General features: G+C 41.5%; 1 protein-coding gene across 1 annotated transcript; it reads right to left on the reverse strand.

Moving 5' to 3' along the window:
* Nucleotides 1-14,276: 14,276 nt before the first annotated feature.
* On the reverse strand, nucleotides 14,277-15,230 carry LOC144276723 (olfactory receptor 14A16-like). The gene has a single exon (XM_077836997.1). It carries the CDS (start codon nucleotides 15,228-15,230, stop codon nucleotides 14,277-14,279), a length of 954 nt encoding a protein of 317 aa, XP_077693123.1.
* Nucleotides 15,231-18,336: the final 3,106 nt, after the last annotated feature.

Consider the following 18,336-nt stretch of genomic DNA (forward strand, 5'->3'; position numbering starts at 1 on the left):
AACAGGTGCCTAGCAGGATCTTCAAAAGCACTTTGGTGTCTAACTTCCATTGAAGTCCCTAGAATTCAAACTATATTACATTCAAGCACACTAGGGAGCCTTAGGGTAAAATTTCCTAAAGCACCTAGGTGACTTAGGAGCTTAGGTCTCATTGGCTCTTTAGTCAATTAGCTGCTCTTGAAAATTTAACTGTCCATCCTATTTTCAAAAGTGACTTAGCACCAGATTAGTTGAGGTATTGTCAAGGTTCCTTACCCAATCTGAACGCTAGGGTACTGATGTGGGGACCTGCATGAAAACCTCTTAAGCTTCTCTTTACCAGCTTAGGTCAAAAACTTCCCCAAGGTACAAAATATTCCACCCTTTGTCCTTGGATTGGCTGCTACCACCACCAAACAAATACTGGTTAGTGGGGAAAAGCTGTTTGGAAACATCTTTCCCCCCAAATACTTCCCAAAACCTTGCACCCCACTTCCCGGACAAGGTTTGGTAAAAAGCCTCACCAATTTGCCTAGGTGACTACAGACCCAGACCCTTGGATCTTAAGAACCATGAACAATCCTCCCAACACTTGCACCCCCACCTTTCCTGGGAAATGTTGGATAAAAAGCCTCACCAATTTGCATAGGTGACCACAGACCCAAACCCTTGGATCTGAGAACAATGAAAAAACATTCAGTTTTCTTCCAAGAAGACTTTTAATAGAAATAGGAGTAAATAGAAGTAAAGAAATCCCCTCTGTAAAATCAGGATGGTAGATACCTTACAGGGTAATTAGATTCAAAACATAGAGAATCCCTCTAGGCAAAACCTTAAGTTACAAAAAAGATACACAGACAGAAATAGTTATTCTATTCAGGACAATTCTTTTCTCAGCCATTTAAAGAAATCATAATCTAACACATACTTAGCTAGATTACTTACTAAAAGTTCTAAGACTCCATTCCTGGTCTATCCCCAGCAAAAACAGCATATAGACAGACACACAGACCCTTTGTTTCTCTCCCTCCTCCCAACTTTTGAAAGTATCTTGTCTCCTCATTGGTCATTTTGGTCAGGTGCCAGCGAGGTTACCTTTAGCTTCTTAACCCTTTACAGGTGAGAGGAGTTTTCCTCTGGCCAGGAGGGATTTTAAAGGGGTTTACCCTTCCCTTTATATTTATGACAGGTATTTAGGCACCTTGGTATCTAAAACATTGATTTCAATGGATGTTAGGCAACTAGAAGGTTTGAAAATTCCACTAGGTGCCTAAATACTTTTAAAAATCTGGCCCTAGGGCTTGTCTATACAGAGAAGACACAGCAACTTAACTTCAATATGTTTATTTAGGCCACTGCCACTTTTGTGCCTTTGTGGACTCTTAGGTTGAAAACTGGTTATATCAGTTCAATTTGCACCTGAAAATTGGTATACATGAGGTTTAAACCAATATAATATCCACACACAAAGTTGCACTCTTTTAGCTAAATTGGTATAAAATCACACCTTTCATTATGTCAGTACAACTTTTTGTGTAGACTAGAGGCAAATATTTTAAAAGCACCAAAGTGTCTTAGAACCAGATTTTCAAAGGTTATTAGGTGTCTAGTGGGATTTTCAAAGGCCTAGGCACCTAAACCCCATTGAATTCAATTGGAGTTATGTGCTTAACCTGCGTAGGTACTTCTGAAATTCCCACTAGGTGCCTATCTGCCTATCTTAAGACGTCTGAATGTCTTCAGCCTATGGTGCTTTATACTTCTGTATCTTAGATCACCTATTAGGTTGTCTAAATGTGGACGTAGTTGCCTAACTTTGGGCAGCCACTTAGGGCCAGATTTTAAAAAGTATTTAGTCACCTAGTGAGATTATTAAAAGGACATAAGCACCTAACATCCACAGAAATCAATGAGTTGTAGGTTCCAAGGTGCTTCTGGAAATTTCAATAGGCATCTAAATACCTTGAGAAATCTGGCCTTTTGTCTTTTACAAACGGAGAAACTGAGGAACAAAGAACTTAAACAATTTCACAGTGGTCCATCAGCAAGTCAATGGAGACACAGAACCAAGGTCTCCTGACTTCCAGTGCTCTTCTTTAAACAAGTACACCGTCCTTACTAAGCCAGGGGTTTGGCACATTCTTGAGAAGACAGTGAAATTCTGTTGAGACCAAATCCCAAGAGCACTTCTGAGGAACATAAATTCGTCTTCTTTCTTGGACCTGTTGAGTTGCCATACATAAACGAAGCAGGTAAGGGAAAAAGACAGCAGGGTGATGACAAAATGGTAATGCAATGAGATTCTAATCAATATAGAAATTTATGCAATAAGTAGGAGGATTTTGTGTATGAAACCTTTAAATGTTTGATTTATAGCTGGAGGAAAAAATATGGCTCGCAATGCATTTTTTTCCTCAGAATCCAAGAACGTCTCATTCTAAGGAGAGAATATAATGTGTGAAGGGAGTCTGTTCTGGCTAGTTCTGTCAGCAAAAGCTAATAAGTTAGGTCCACTAGAGAGAGAGAGAGAGAGAGGGAGAGGATCCCAGAAATATACTTTAAACCACTTGTATTAAGACCTATTTTTTGTATACTTGGTAATGTGACCTAGTGGGCCATATCTGGTTGGAAGGAATAGGTTTCCCAGTGAGTAATTGGTTCATCTGTAACATACTTCCTTCTCTCTCACTTACTTTCTCACTTTCTAAATTTCACTCATCTTTTTCAACTCTTGAATGCAGAAGAGAAAATAACTATATGATAGATCTGTGGAACTCACTGCTGCTGTAATTTATTGAGTCGCATAGATAAGAATGTAAAAATGGATTGGATATTTCTCTTAGAGGTAGACTTTAGGTTTTCATAGCTACAAATGCCACATGGATGCCCACTCCTCATTAATTTTCACGGGTATTTCTTTGTTTAAAAACCAGATTTTTAAAGGTTTTTAGGCACCTAATGAGATTTTTAGAAGCATCCCGGCACCTAAAAATCCTTGATTGCAATGGGTATTAGACACCTAGCTGCTTTGAAAAATCCCACTACGCACCTAAAAGCCTTTAAGAATTTGCCCCATAATCCCTTAGGCAGCTTTTGAACTCTCAGCTGTAGCCTGGTCTGGTAGATGGGAAATAAGGAGTTGGAGTTTGTCCCAGCTCTGTCACTCATTTACTGTGTGAAAGTCAGATTAACTGTCTGTGCCTCAGTTTCCCCATCTGTAAATAAATGAAATAATACTACTCACCCACCTTGGTAAAATGGTTTGAAATCTACAGGTGAAAAAGCACCATGAATTTCTTCCCAAGTCTACTAGAGTGAATGAATAGAATAACTTTGACTTCCTCTGTCATTGGATCAGGACCTCTGTAACTATGAAGTTTAGGATATTAGAAGTCAGGAGATCCTGGTCTCTGTTCCGGGCTTTTCCCCTGACTTCCAATGCATCCCTAAGCAAGATCCTTTACCCCTCTGCCCCAATTTCTCCTCAGATGGCAGAGGATTGATAATGCTTAATTATTTACTACAGAGGGGCATTGGGCCCATTCCAAACAACACTGAAGTTATGGCTACAAAGGCAGTTCTTTTCAACCTGTTCTAGAATAAAATAGCTTATGACTGGACAGTGATTTGAAGATGTAAAGATGTTTATAAGTACAAGGTATTATTATCTTTGCCAGACTAGCTCAGATTAGCATAAGGAGGATAATCATTATGGGTGCGATTTTTAAAAGAGTCTGTGGGAATCAGGCATTTACATTCCACTGAATCACAATGAGATTTGAATTTTTAATTGTTTTGAACTCCTTTGAAAATCCCATTGCACAGTAATAATCAACCGTTTATCCTTCAGGGCAAAGTCTTATTTCCATCTCAGCTGAGCATGGAATGTGCCTCTAAGGTCCAGCACTGCAAAATCAGATACATTTATTTTGGTTTATAATTTCTTCTTTTGTAAAATGGGGACAATGACCCTGACTCCGGTTGTAAAATGTGTTGAGATCTACTGATGAAAAGCATTGCACAAAAGCTAGGGATTATACTTAATGAGCATTGTCAATTAAGCACTGTCTGGTACATAATTCTGTATGAAATTCTTGTTCTGTTCTCACTTGTATGTTAATATGTCATGGATAGGCTTGGCAGCATTTTATTTTTATTATTTATAATTTTGATGGGTACTGTCACTGTTTATTTTTAAGCATTTTCTCCACTTTTTATTTATTTCAGTGTTCATAGTTGTACAAAATTATGGGGGTGGGGCGTGGGAGACTGTCAGACAAATGATAGTTAACACTGAGATTCAAAAAGTGAAAGTTCTATAAACCATTAAAACACAAATTGTCAACATCACGTGTTAAACTATAGAAAGTAAATATCCTTAATTCAACAGATAATACCTGTTTTCACTATTCATTCACTAATCCATTTGTAAGTCAAAATCAGAAGTCTAAATCACTGGATTTTGACTCTAATAAGTTCTCCCGCAGTATTTTTCTTACTTTGCCTATCTGTACATTTTGAGTATTATCGATGAAAATACATTTTCATCAGTTTGCGTGTGTGTGTGTGTGGTGAAATTGACATTTACCAACGTTCACCAATACAAATCTAATCTTTCCAAGCCTAGTCATGATGTCTGTTCCTTGGTTGTTAGAATTTGATCCTGGGCAAAATGTACAATCAGTTTTAATGTTCAATACAAAGGGGGAGATTGTCAAAGGATTTTCAATGGGAGTTGGGCCACAGAATTGCCCACTTTGCCTCTGAAAATCTTCACCAAAGACAAAAATCATGGTCCTGGACACATAAATAACCCCAATGTTCCAAAGGTGTGTATTGGGAAGGGTAGCTGAGTTCTGAAATGAGCTGGAGAATGGAAAATGAGGGAGGATCTAGGAGAAAAGATTAGGAGTTCAAGTTTGGCAATGTTGTGCTGGAACTAGAGATTAGGATTCTCTGCCTTGGAATATACCAATGTAAAATGTTCATCGTAGAGCCTTTGAGGAACAAAGACAAGTCCTGCCTGCCGCAGAGCACAGCAGAGATTCATGAAGGAGAAAATAGTAGAGGACAAGACTGACCCATTTACCTTAATATTAGAAGAAAGGAAATTTTCAGGGAAACTGGGATATTTTTCTTCCTCTTCTTCTTCATGCTAAATTCCGTAGATCTGTTAAAATGGGATTTGCATATCAGTGATTCTCCAGAGTGCAAGTCAAGATCATCCCTTAAATATGGACATCCAGAATCAAGGGAAATTCTACATGCCGTGTGTCCATAACCTAATGGAGTTCAATGGGTATTGGGTACCAAACTCTCTTAAGCCCCTTTGAAAATCCCAGCTAAGAGCATGGAGGGACTTTTGACAAGGAATAGCACTGGCTGAAGATTGAATGAACAATTAGTAGATCAAAAGTGCCATCAACATTTCCAATGTCAATGGGAAAAATGATGAAATGATCAGGATCCCCTTCCTTTCCCTTGCCCTGTTTCTTGACAAACTCTAGTTGCAAGTAGTAGCTGATTGAGGCTTCGGGAGATAGGGGAGGTGGTAATAATTGTTCAGGCATTAGGATCCTGACTTGAACATTCAAGGAACATCCAGTAATGTATTTTAACTGTTTAACTCCATGGGTATCTCTTGTGACCTACAGAAATCAAGACTGGGGTACAGATGGAGAACTGATTCAGTGCGTTGGTTTTCACCCTCTGAGTCAGCAAGGTATGCAGGGACCCTGCCTATGGACAGAACACTGAGGTTTTTCTATGCCATGTGCTGGGCAGCTTGTCTTGAGGACAAAGAAAGCGGAGGCCAAATGACAAGAGACTATAAAAAGCTGCTGCAGCTCCTCCATCTGGTCTTCAATTCTGCTTCTTACGTCTGGAGGAACTTTACTGCACACTGAAGCTCTGAACCAAGGACTGAAAGACCCATCCCAGCTGTGGATGTCCTCCAGAGACTTGATTTGAACCTGCAGTTTATTCTCTCACTGCTGCAAGCCTGAACCAAGAACTTTGCCATCACTGTATGTCATTGATTCCATTGAACCAATTGTAGCTTTCATCTATATCGTTTTCCTTTTATGAATAAACCTTTAGATTTTAGATCTAAAGGATTGGCAACAGCGTGATTTGTGGGTCAGATCTGATTTGTATATTGACCTGGGTCTGGGCCTTGGTCCTTTGGGATGGAGAGAACCTTTTTCCCTTTACTGGGGTCTTGGTTTTCATCACCATTTGTCCTCATAACATGTGGCACTGGTGGTGATACTGGGAAACTGGGGTGTCTAAGGGAATTGCTTGTGTGACTTGTGGTTAGCCAAAGTCTTCTCTGTCTGGCTGGTTTGGTTTCCTTGGTGTGCACAGAAACCCCAGCCTTGGGCTGTAACTGCCCTGCTTGAAGCAATTTGTCCTGAATGGGCACTCTCCGTTGGGTCCCGCCAGAACCAGCATCGTTACACTGATAAGGGACTCAATTAATAAAGAAATAAAGTAATATAATTAATGTCATTTAACGTGGGTTTATGGTAAATAGATCCTGTCAAACTAACTTGGTATCATTTTTGATGACATTACAATTGTGATTGATAAAGGCAATAGTGCTGATATAATAGACTTCTCTATGGCATTTGACTTGGTACTGCATGACATTTTGACTAAACAACTAGAAGGATACAAAAATAACATGGCACACAATACATGGACTAAAAGCTGGCTCACGGTTAGGTCTCAAAATGTAATTGTTAAAGGGAATTGTCTTGGAACAGGTATGTTTCCAGTGGGGTCCAAGAGGGTTCTGTTCATATCCTAACTCTATTTAACATTTTTTCATGACATGGAAGATGACATAAACTCATCACTGATAAAGTTTGCAAATGACACAAAAATGAGGAAGTAGTTAATAATGAAGAGGACAGGGTTACAGAGCAATCTGGATCGCTTGGTAAGCTGGGCGCAAGCAAACAATATGATTTTACTATGGCTAAATGTGAATGTCTACATCCAGGAACAAAGCATGTAGGACATACTTGCAGGATGTGGAACTCTATTGTGGGTAACAGTGATTCTGAAAAAGATTTGGTGGTCATGGTGGATAATCAGCTGAACATGAGCTCCCAGTGTGATGCTGTGCCAAAAGGACTAATGCAATTCTTGGATGCATAAACAGGAAAAAGACTATGTCCAGTTCTCGTGTCAACAATTCAAAAAGGATGTTGATCAATTGGAGAGGGTTCAGAGAAGAGCCATGAGAATGATTAAAAGTTTAGGAAGCACGCCTTATAGTGACAGACCCAAGGAGCTCAATCTATTTAGCTTAACAAAAAGAAGGTTAATGGATGAATAAACCAGTCTATAAATTCCTTCATGGTCTCTTCAGTCTAGCATAGAAAGGGATAACACCATACAATGGCTGGAACTTTAAGCTAGGAAAAATCAGACTGGAAATAAGGCGTACAGTGAGAGTAATTAACTTTTGGAGTAATTTACTAACAGTCATGGTGGATTCTCCATCACTGAGAATTTTTCAATCAAGATTGGATGTTTCTCTAAAAGATCTGCTCTACGAATTATTTTGGAGAAGATCTATGTCCTGTGTTATACAGAAAGTCAGACTAGATGATCACAATGGTCCCTTCTGGCTTTGGAATCTATGAATCAATGAACTCAATCAGTTTAGGTGCCTTGATGTTTTTGAAAATCCCACTACATGCCTAAATACCATTTAAAATCTGGCCCTGGGTGACTTGAGAGACTACATCCAATTTTCAAAAGAGCTTTAATCTTTCAGAGCCAGATTTTCAAAAGTATGAAGATGTCTAAAGCTTCAGATAGATGCTGAGTGGGATTTTCAAAAACCCCTAACCAGATTAGGTGCCTAACCTGCTTAAGCATTTTTGTCAGTCAGCACCATTGACATCTAAACACTTTTGAAACTCTAGCTCTCAGGCTCCTAAGCAACTTACATGATTTTGTAATGGGATTTAGGCTTCTATATCATGTAGGCACTATCATAAATATAAAGGGAAGGGTAACCACCTTTCTGTATACAGTGCTATAAAATCCCTCTTGGACAGAGGCAAAACCCTTTCACCTGTAAAGGGCTAAGAAGTTAAGATAACCTCGCTGGCACCTGACCAAAATGACCAATGAGGAGATAAGATACTTTCAAAGCTGGAGGGGGAGGAACAAAGGGTCTGTCTGTCTGTCTGTGTGATGCTTTTGCTGGGAACAGATCAGGAATGCAGCTCAGAACTCCTGTAAAAAGTTAGTCAGTACTCTAGCTAGAAATGCATCAGATTTCCTTTTGTTTAATGGCTGGTAAAATAGGCTGTGCTGGATGTAATGTATATTCCTGGTTTTGTGTCTTTTTGTAACTTAAGGTTTTCCCTAGAGGGATTCTCTATGTTTTGAATCTGATTACCCTGTAAGGTATTTACCATCCTGCTTTTACAGAGGTGATTCTTTTACCTTTTCTTTCATTAAAATTCTTCTTTTAAGAACCTGATTGCTTTTTCATTGTTCTTAAGTTCCAAGGGTTTGGCTCTGTGTTCACCTGTACAAATTAATGAGGATTTTTATCAAGCCTTCCCCAGGAAAGGGCGTGTAGGGCTTGGGGAGATATTTTGGGGGAAGACGTCTCCAGGTGGGCTCTTTCTCTGTTCTTTGTGTAACACGCTTGGTGGTGGCAGCATAGGGTTCAAGGACAAGGCAAAGTTTGCATGTTGTGGAAGTTTTTAACCTAAGCTGGTAAGAATAAGCTTAGGGGTCTTTCATGCAGGTCCCCACAGCTGTACCCTGGAGTTCAGAGTGAAGAAGGAATCTTGACAGGCACCAATGAAAACTGTACTTGTGATGTCTAACAATCCATGTAACAAAGCTTCTCCTGAATTATGGTCTCTTGTGTCTTGACAGATGGAGCCTGTGACTGGAATAGAGAAGGAAAACCAGTCCAAGATATAAGAATTTATCCTTCTGGGCTTCCCCGGTTGTCAATATTTGCAGATCTCTCTTTTTGTGGTGTTTGCCATGATGTATGTCCTGACAGTTGCAGAAAATGTTGCCATCCTAGTCCTAGTGAGGGCCAGCTATCAACTCCGCACCCGCATGTACTTCTTCCTTTCCCACCTCTCCTTGCTGGAGATATGATACAGCACAGCCTGTGTTCCCAAGATCACTGCGATTTTCCTGGGGAAAAGCAGAACCGTCCCCTTTAGTAGCTGCATCCTGCAGATGGACTTCATTTTCTCCCTGGGCTGCACAGAATATTTCCTCTTCTCTGCCATGGCCTATGACTGCTATCTGGCTATTTGCTACCCATTGCACTATAGCACCATCATGAACAGCACCTTGTCTGCTCAGCTGGCCCTTGGCTCCTGGGTGTGTAGTTTCCTGGCTATTTCTATCCCAGAATCTCTGAGAGTTAGGTTGTCCTTCTGTGGCACTAATGTCGTTACTTGTTTCTTCTGCAGCATAGATTCCTTCATCATTCTCTCCTGCCCAGACACCTACGTGATTGAGATGGCAGCTTTTATCATCTCGATCATCGTCATCCTGGGATTATGTTCAATAACTCTGGTCTCCTACATTTACACCCTCTCCACCATACTGAGAATCCCGTCAGCCCAAGGCTGGCAAATGGCCTTTTCCACTTGCTCTTCCCCTCCCACTCTTGTGATTATATGGTACAGCTCCACCATCTTCCTGTATGTCAGGCCTTCCAGACAGAACGCCTTGGACATGAACAAGACTGTCAACACTTTGAATACTATTGTAACTCCACTGTTCAACCTCTTCTTTGACAGTCTGAGAAACAAAGAGATGAAGGAGGCTTTATGGAAGCTATTCAGTGGGACATGAAGTTGTTTTTGAATGGCTTAGATGTTACTGGGTCTGATTCTCAGCCTGTGCTCATGTTCCCTTTGGTAGTAACTGTCCTTGTTGTTGTTCTTTTAATCCTGGTTCCAGTTTTACATTTACACCTTTTTATTTGGGTAAAATTTTCAGAAGTGCCTAAGGGCCAGATTTGCAAAGGAATTTAGGCACCTAAAGATTCAGATAGGCCCCTAAACACCATGAAAGATGTGGTTTCTAGGAGCCTAATTTTTATTGAAAATCTACTGGACGTGAGCTCCTAAGGGGCATATTTTCAAAGATATTTAGGTGTCTAAAGATGCAGATAGTTGTTTAGTGGGCTTTTCCAAAGCACTTCAGCAGATGAGGCACCAAAATCCCATTGATTTCAGTGGTAGCTACAAATACTTTTGAAAATCTGTCCCTTAAAATCTCTCGAGAGGTCTCATCAACAGCCCATTGGCATCAATGAACATCTTTCAACTGAATTAAATGGCCTTTTGATCGGGCCCTATGTGGACATTACTTTTAGCAATTCACATTTCGGCCCCCATCCTGAGATCCTTACTCAAGTGCTAAATTATATTATTTTGAGTCGTCCAGTTGACTCTAATGGGACTACTCACACTAGGAAAGAAAGCTTGTGCATAAAGCATGTGCAGGATCAAGACCTTAGTGACTCAGAAGTTTGTCCTAAGTTTAAATTTGTAGCAACTCCAGAGTTTTCATTACCTGTGATGTATGACTGGTTGGCCAACTCACACGACATTGTGTCTGTTCCCTGATTCAATAGCTGAAAAATTATTAAACAGCAGACTAAAGAACAACATGCAGGAAATAAAGAATGATGAACAACCACGGTGGATTTTTTTTTTTAATTAGTGAAGAATTTCAAAAAATCAAACTTATTTCCCTTTTTAAGGGTTTTAAGTTTGGGGGTCCTACATGTTGGTGAATGGAAACAATTCAATCATGTTTTTTATAAAGTTTTCCATTTAAATGTTGTCAAAAATTGAAATGAAAAATTTAATTAAAAAAAGAAAAAATTCACTAAATCAACAGTTCTTTACAAAAATTTTCATTTTTGAAAATGGTCATTTTTCAACAAAAAGGAATTACAAGGGACAAGTTCAATTAATGTTGATCAATATGTTTTCACAGAATGTTTTTTATCAGATGAACTTGATTTAACTGTGACATTTCTGATTGATAAAGGCAATGGTGTTTATGTAATAGACTTGCATTTTTCTAAAGGTTTGATTCAGGGTAACATCACACTATTTAAAAAAATAACACAACACAAAAACAATAGTAAATTGATTAAAAACTGGCTAACTGATAGTTCTCAAAACATAACTGTTGATGGGGACTGTTGATTTTAATGGGTGATAGACACCTAGATGCTTTTGACAATGCCACTAGGTTCCTAAATACCTTTACATATCTTGCCCTTGATGCCGGACTTATTTGTATTTTTGTATATTTCTATCTAGACCAGTCTTATCATCAGAGTGTAAATAAACTTTAACTTTTACCTTTGTATCCCCCTACCTTTTGGAAAGTGTTTTACTTATTAAGGCCAGGGATTTCAAAGGAGGTAAAGACATAGGCTGGGTTTACCAAAGGAACCTGAGAGAGTTTCAATAGAATTTTTGCACCTATGTCCCTTTGGCATCTTTGGAAGTCCCAGCCCTAATTAGAGCTGGTTGGAATTTTCATTGTAGAGGAAATTCCAATATTTTGAAATTGGTTTTTATCCCAAATCTGGATGAAAATTTAAAACGTGCTGATACAGACTAATACGGCTACCACTCTGAAACTTGTATTTAGCTGTGACATTCTGAACACCTTCCCCAGACCCGAAGAAGAGCTCTGTGTAAGCTTGGAAATTTGTCTCTCCCAACAACAGAAATTGGGCCAATACAAGATGTTGCTTCACCCATTGCTCGGAAAACCCCGTCAAGGAGATGAGATACGGGCACGCCCAACAAAGGGGAAAACACTGACCACACTGTCTATCCAAACACTCAGCATCTCCCCAGGCAGGGGCACCAGAATGGAGATGGGGGTGGGGGGGAAGGGGGCCATGGCCCCATCACTTTTAAAAGTGGGAGGGCTATGTTCTCCCACTTTTTACTGGCCTTAAAGGTGAGCGATGGGGAGTGGGGAGGGGGCAGAGAGGAGCAAGCATGGTGAAGGGCCTTGGGGGGGAGAGGTGGCACGAGGGTGGGGCCTCGGAGGAAGAGGCCGTGTTGGGGTGAGGCCTTGGTTCAGGTGTCGGTGGCCCCCCCACTTCTAGGGAGCTTCCAGTGCTCCTGTACCCAGGCACTCCCACCTCATAAAGAAACAAATCAATCCACCAGTAAAAAAAAAACGAAAAAAAAACCCCTAAAATAAAATTTAAAAAATCTGAGAAAGAAGCAAGAACCAAACAACTGCACTGATACCACAATCATATTTTTTACCCTGAGGGGAAGAACAAAAAAAGGAATGGAGTCTCTGGCTCCTCACGGTCTACTAGGGGCTTTGCTATGGCTCCTGATTTTATGTGGAAGGTGCTCAGATATCATGGTAATGGGTACAGTGTGGAATCCTACGATAGACAGATAGATTAGATTAGATTAGATTAGATAGAACGAACTCCTGCAAGTCCTTCTTACATGGGATTATGGTTGGCACCTGACACAGGGTAGGATTCTGCACTTAAATAGTTCCCCTGTCTCTTTGTCATGTGCTAAAATTAAGACTTCCAGACCCACCAGCCATGTCCCCCGCCCCTCCCTCCGGCGCATCACTTGCAGACTCCCTATACAGCAAAAGACTTGTTCCATGCTGCAGGGCCTGTAGGTGAAAGGCAACAAAAGTCAGTCTTGATTTCTCTGAGTGATAGTCCTTCAGCAACGTAACAGGCACCTTTCTCAGGTAGGAGAGCTGCCATGAACAAAGAGCGATAGACAGCTATTGAGCAAGCCCAGACTTCTGCAGTCACCATGTCAACATCTACCCAGATAGCAAAACACAGAGTTCATGATCTGATGCTGCCATGTCCCACTCTATCACACCAGCAAACAGAAACCCAAAAGCCATCATACCCCAAGCAAAGTTTTGACCCCAAAAAAGGAGAAGAACCAGAGACTCCATGAAGTCCACTGGGTACTTTCTAATAGCTACTGATTTTATGTGGAAGGTACTCAGATAACATGGTGAGGGGTGGCAGTCTAAAAGCATGAGATAGACAGATTTTCATCTTACTTATACTGGTATAAACCTGGAAGAACTCCACTGACTTAAAAAGAAAAGGAGTACTTGTGGCACCTTAGAGACTAACCAATTTATTTGAGCATAAGCTTTCGTGAGCTACAGCTCACTTCATCGGATGCATACTATGGAAAGTGTAGAAGATCTTTTTATACACACAAAGCATGAAAAAACGGGTGTTTACCACTACAAAAGGTTTTCTCTCCTCCCACCCCACTCTGCTGCTCGTAATAGCTTATCTAAAGTGATCACTCTCCTTACAATGTGTATGATAATCAAGGTGAGCCATTTCCAGCACAAATCCAGGGTTTAACAAGAAGTCTGGGGGGGGGTGTAGGAAAAAACAAGGGGAAATAGTTTACCTTGCATAATGACTTAGCCACTCCCAGTCTCTATTCAAGCCTAAGTTAATTGTATCCAATTTGCAAATGAATTCCAAATCAACAGTTTCTCGTTGGAGTCTGGTTTTGAAGTTTTTTTGCTGTAATATCGCAACTTTCATGTCTGTAATCGCGTGACCAGAGAGATTGAAGTGTTCTCCGACTGGTTTATGAATGTTATAATTCATGACATCTGATTTGTGTCCATTTATTCTTTTATGTAGAGACTGTCCAGTTTGACCAATGTACATGGCAGAGGGTCATTGCTGGCACATGATGGCATATATCACATTGGTGGATGTGCAGGTGAATGAGCCTCTGATAGTGTGGCTGATGTTATTAGGACCTATGGTGGTGTACCCTGAATAGATATGTGGACACAGTTGGCAACGGGCTTTGTTGCAAGGATAGGTTCCTGGGTTAATGGTTCTGTTGTGTGGTATGTGGTTGCTGGTGAGTATTTGCTTCAGGTTGGGGGGCTGTCTGTAGGCAAGGACTGGCCTGTCTCCCAAGATTTGTGAGAGTGTTGAGTCATCCTTCAGGATAGGTTGTAGATCCTTAATAATGCGTTGGAGGGGTTTTAGTTGGGGGCTGAAGGTGATGGCTAGTGGCGTTCTGTTATTTTCTTTGTTAGGCCTGTCCTGTAATAGGTGACTTCTGGGAACTCTTCTGGCTTAGTGGAGTTAGTGTGGATTTACCACTATACATACAGCATTTTGCATAAATAAATCACACACCATATTACGGGGACAGTAATGTCATCAGTTGATTGTATTTGCTAAAACAACACAGATAAAATCACATTCATCAGAGAAACGCAGACATTTTATTCTTGTTGAATAACCTCCACCCAGTCAGTTTCCTCAGGGAAGCTTTGATTTCCTTGTTCTTTATGCTGTAGATGATCGGATTCATCACTGGCGGCAGCACGGAATAGAGAACAGCCACCACGAGATCCAGAGCTGACGGAGAGCTGGAGATGGGTTTCATGTAGGCAAAGACAACAGTGGAAAAAAACATGGAAATTACAATGAGATGAGGAAGGCATGTGGAGAAGGTTTTATGTCGGCCCTGCTCAGAGGGGATTCTCAATACCATGGTCAAGATCTGAACATATGTCACAATTATAAAAACAAAGCAACTTATGGTTAAACACACACCAAATTCAATAACCCCAACTTCACTGATGTACGAGTTAGAGCAGGCGAGTTTGAGTAGCTGGGGGATTTCACAGAAGAACTGATCCACCATGTTGCCTCCACAGAAGGTTATCGAAAACGTGTTCCCGGTATGCAATGAAGCAGAGAGAATTACACTGATCCAGGCACTGGCTGCCATTTGGACACAAGCTTTCCTGTTCATTATAGTCTCATAGTGCAGTGGTTTGCAGATGGCAACGTATCGATCGTACGCCATGATGGTGAGTAAGGCGAAGTCGGCTACAGCAAAGAAGATGAGGAAAAAGACTTGGGCGACACATCCAGCATAGGAAATGGACCTGGTATTCATAAGGGAATTGGCCATAGATTTGGGGATGGTGACAGAGATGGAGCTGAGGTCTAGGATGGACAAACTCATCAGGAAGAAGTACATGGGGGTGTGAAGGTGGTGGTCAAGAGCTATGGCTATGATGCTGAGAAGATTCCCTGTCAGGGCTGCCAGGTAAAGCACTAGAAACACCATGAAGTGCAAAATCTGCAGCTCTCGAACATCAGAGAATCCCAGGAGAAGGAACTCGGTCACGGTGGTTTGGTTGGACATTTTCTTTCTTAGTTCATCGTGTGATGGCTGTGGAGGGAAGGAGAAGAGCAATGGTCAGGGTTATAGTGAGAGAGGGAATGACTCTGATTCCCCTCTCCATGATATCTCATGGTGTGAATGTCAAAGGTGCACAGCACTTGTCACGTCCATTGACTGGAGTAGTGAGGGCTCCTCACCGCTCACAACCAGAGCACTACTCTGGTGCGTTATGACAGGAGTGTAAATTGGCATTGCTCCCTTAAAGTCACTGGAGCTGGGTCAGTTTACACCATCTGAGGATCTGGCCCAAGATGTGGCTTGATCAAATGCAGGATGAAAGATGGAACAAAGTACAACCCAAATCCAACAATCTGAGCCAAAATTATGCCCCTATTGCTATAGACAGCAGGCTCACAACTTGGCCAACTAAAATACTAAAATGCCAGCACAGTCTGATTCCCACTTAACTGAGAAACACAGCACAGAATCACCCAGCTTCCCGCATGGCAGCTTTTCTGTGATGATTCCACCCCAACATCCCACATACCGCCTGATTCCTTACTTATACAATGATTTATGGCACCAGATCCCAGCTGCACTCCCATTGCTGGGTGATGATGGGCTGGTCGCATCGCTCAGTTGCTGCTAGGTTGTGTGGTTCCCCGCTGTGACTTTATTTCTGTGCTGTGTGAGTCAGGAGACTTCGGTTCTAGTCTTTCCTCTGTCACTTTGTGACCATGGAGCAGTCACTGCTGCCTCTCTTTCCTCCCCTTCCCTTTGTCTGTCTTGTGTACTTTGAATGTGAACTCTTTTGGGGATGGATTGTGTCTTCCTATGTACATGTTCTGTGCACATGTTGACAGTATTTTTGTTTAGCAGGCAGCAGTGTGGGACAGAGGCTATGATGGTAGAAGTGGAGATTTGGGTTCTAGTTCCATCAACCTCCTGCCTGTCCTTGGGTAGGATAAAGAGAGACAGGCTTTGTCTGGGAGCTTCGACTCTCAGGGCTTTAGTTTAGAGAGGTTAGTATGTTTAAAACACATTCTCTGGGCGACCAACTTTGCTACTTACTCAGTTTTACCATCCTGCAGCTACCCCTTTGAAACAGACAAACACGGTTGCAATAGAGGGAATGGGGTTGTAAATTATGGTGTTATTGGACAATATTCATGTTCCCCACCCTGGTGAAAAGCTAAGTTTCCAGGTAGGAGTAGTCAGACAATTTCTACTTTATTTCAAAGGAAAATTCAGTTTTCAGTTAATATATTTTCATGGAAAGTTTCTGAAATCCATAAAAATGAAAACATTTTTTGGTTATGCCTAAAAATTTTCAGGTTCCAACAGTTTTCGGCTGAAACTGTTTGGTTCTCACAACCTCAATGAAAAGTCAATTTTTTCTGGTGGAAAAAAAAATCTGATCATCTCTATATATCTGCATAATTTGATAGTAAATGTCTTAAAGAGTTCTAATTGCAATTCATATTTCTGATATTAAATTTGCCCCATATATGAATACTCTAACATATTTAATTGAAATAGAAAACTTACTTTGTTGGTCTTTATTCCAATTTGTGATGCATTTGATCCGACTGTGTTAGAAATCATTGGTCATTATCTATCTATCTATCTGTTCACCCGCTGCCAGGATTCTTTGGTTCTCTCTCTCTCTCTCATGCCCCCATCACTGTAGTATCCACCAGCTGTGTCGCATCCCTTTGTTGGATGTCCTAGTTGTGGGGGTCTCTCTGCAGTTCCTAGCACAGATGGGCGCTCCCTGCTTCCCTCCTAGGGCAGGCTTGGGTGAAAGGTGATGGACTAAATGGGATCAGGGACTGAAAGACAATCCCAGCTCTCGAGCTGATCCTGGTTTGTGCCGGCTTCAAACAAGGTCACAGCCCAAGATATCCCTGCTCTGGGGCTAAATAGCTGAATCTGGTCTCCAGGGCTGTGAGCCCAGCTCTGCTCTCACCTCAGGAGCAAACCATCCTGACAACCTGCCCTAGTTGACCCTAACCCCCCAGAGGGGGAACAGCACCTGCCCTGCATCTCACATGATGACAGCGCCTCTTGAAGGACCTTTAGCTAAAAACAAGGCAGGGCTGGATCACAAAGGGGGTCCCCACAGGATGGCAAAATAAAACATATATTTGTAGCACAGACATGGGCTCTACAATAGCTAAGAGCCTCTTGGCACCAGAGTCTCAGTTGGCCTGGAATAGCCTGTTCCTTCATTAACTCCACATAGTCACCTCTAGGGGAGCAGAGATGTTTTTCTCCTGCATTGCACCAGCAGCTCTTGGGGTGCAGCCACCAGAGGAACCCACAGCTCAGGCTGCCCTGGCTGCTTCAAGTTCCTCACTAAGAGACAAACACTAAAAACTAAGGACCAGGTCCTGAGCTGGTGTAAATTGATACACTTCCATTGACTTCAGAGTAGCGCGGGCTATTTACACCACTTGGGGATCTTACTCATTGACTTCCAGGGAGCTACATCCATTTACACCAGCTGGGGATCTGGCCCATGACGCAGTTTCCAACCCATATCCTTTGCCTGTGAAACTGAACCAAAGAAGAGTCAAACATTCGTAACCAGTCTCCTCTTTCCTAGCTCTTTGTCCACTGGGATGAATTACAAGTGTAACTTGTAAGGGTGACAGAGCGATTCATTCCCACTTGGGACAGAACTGGGGACAGTGTTGTGGAGATTTTCTGCATCTGATCTTCAACTTTTATTGGGATGAATAGCCCAGGTCTTTTCCTTTCTTTCTTTCTTTCTTTCTTTCTTTCTTTCTTTCTTTCTCAGTCGTAACATTGTTTTCCTTCCGGCAGACAACATTAAAATAAAAGGCTCCTTTGGCTGCAGATGCACTGTTTAAAAATGTGTAATTTACACGAGACATTCATGTCAGAGAAACTGATGAAATACAAAGAGCCAAAGAGTAGAAATCAGCCCGAGACCTGTTGGAATCAATGGTTCCGATCCTCAGCAAGTTCAAATCAGGGTAGCTCCACTGAAGTGGATGGGTCAGTGTCCCAGTTTCTGTAAATCACCTCTAGCTGCCTTGGACTCAAAGAGTCCAGATCCCCAAACAGCTGTTGTGTAAATCAGCCCTAGCCCCACTGAAGT

Source organism: Eretmochelys imbricata, chromosome 17 (assembly GCF_965152235.1).
Source record: "Eretmochelys imbricata isolate rEreImb1 chromosome 17, rEreImb1.hap1, whole genome shotgun sequence".
NCBI lineage: Eukaryota > Metazoa > Chordata > Testudines > Cheloniidae > Eretmochelys > Eretmochelys imbricata.

What these genes read in the sequence shown, in the direction of transcription:
- LOC144276723 (XM_077836997.1), bottom strand. Translation starts at nt 15,230, where the DNA reads ATGTCCAACCAAACCACCGTGACCGAGTTCCTTCTCCTGGGATTCTCT.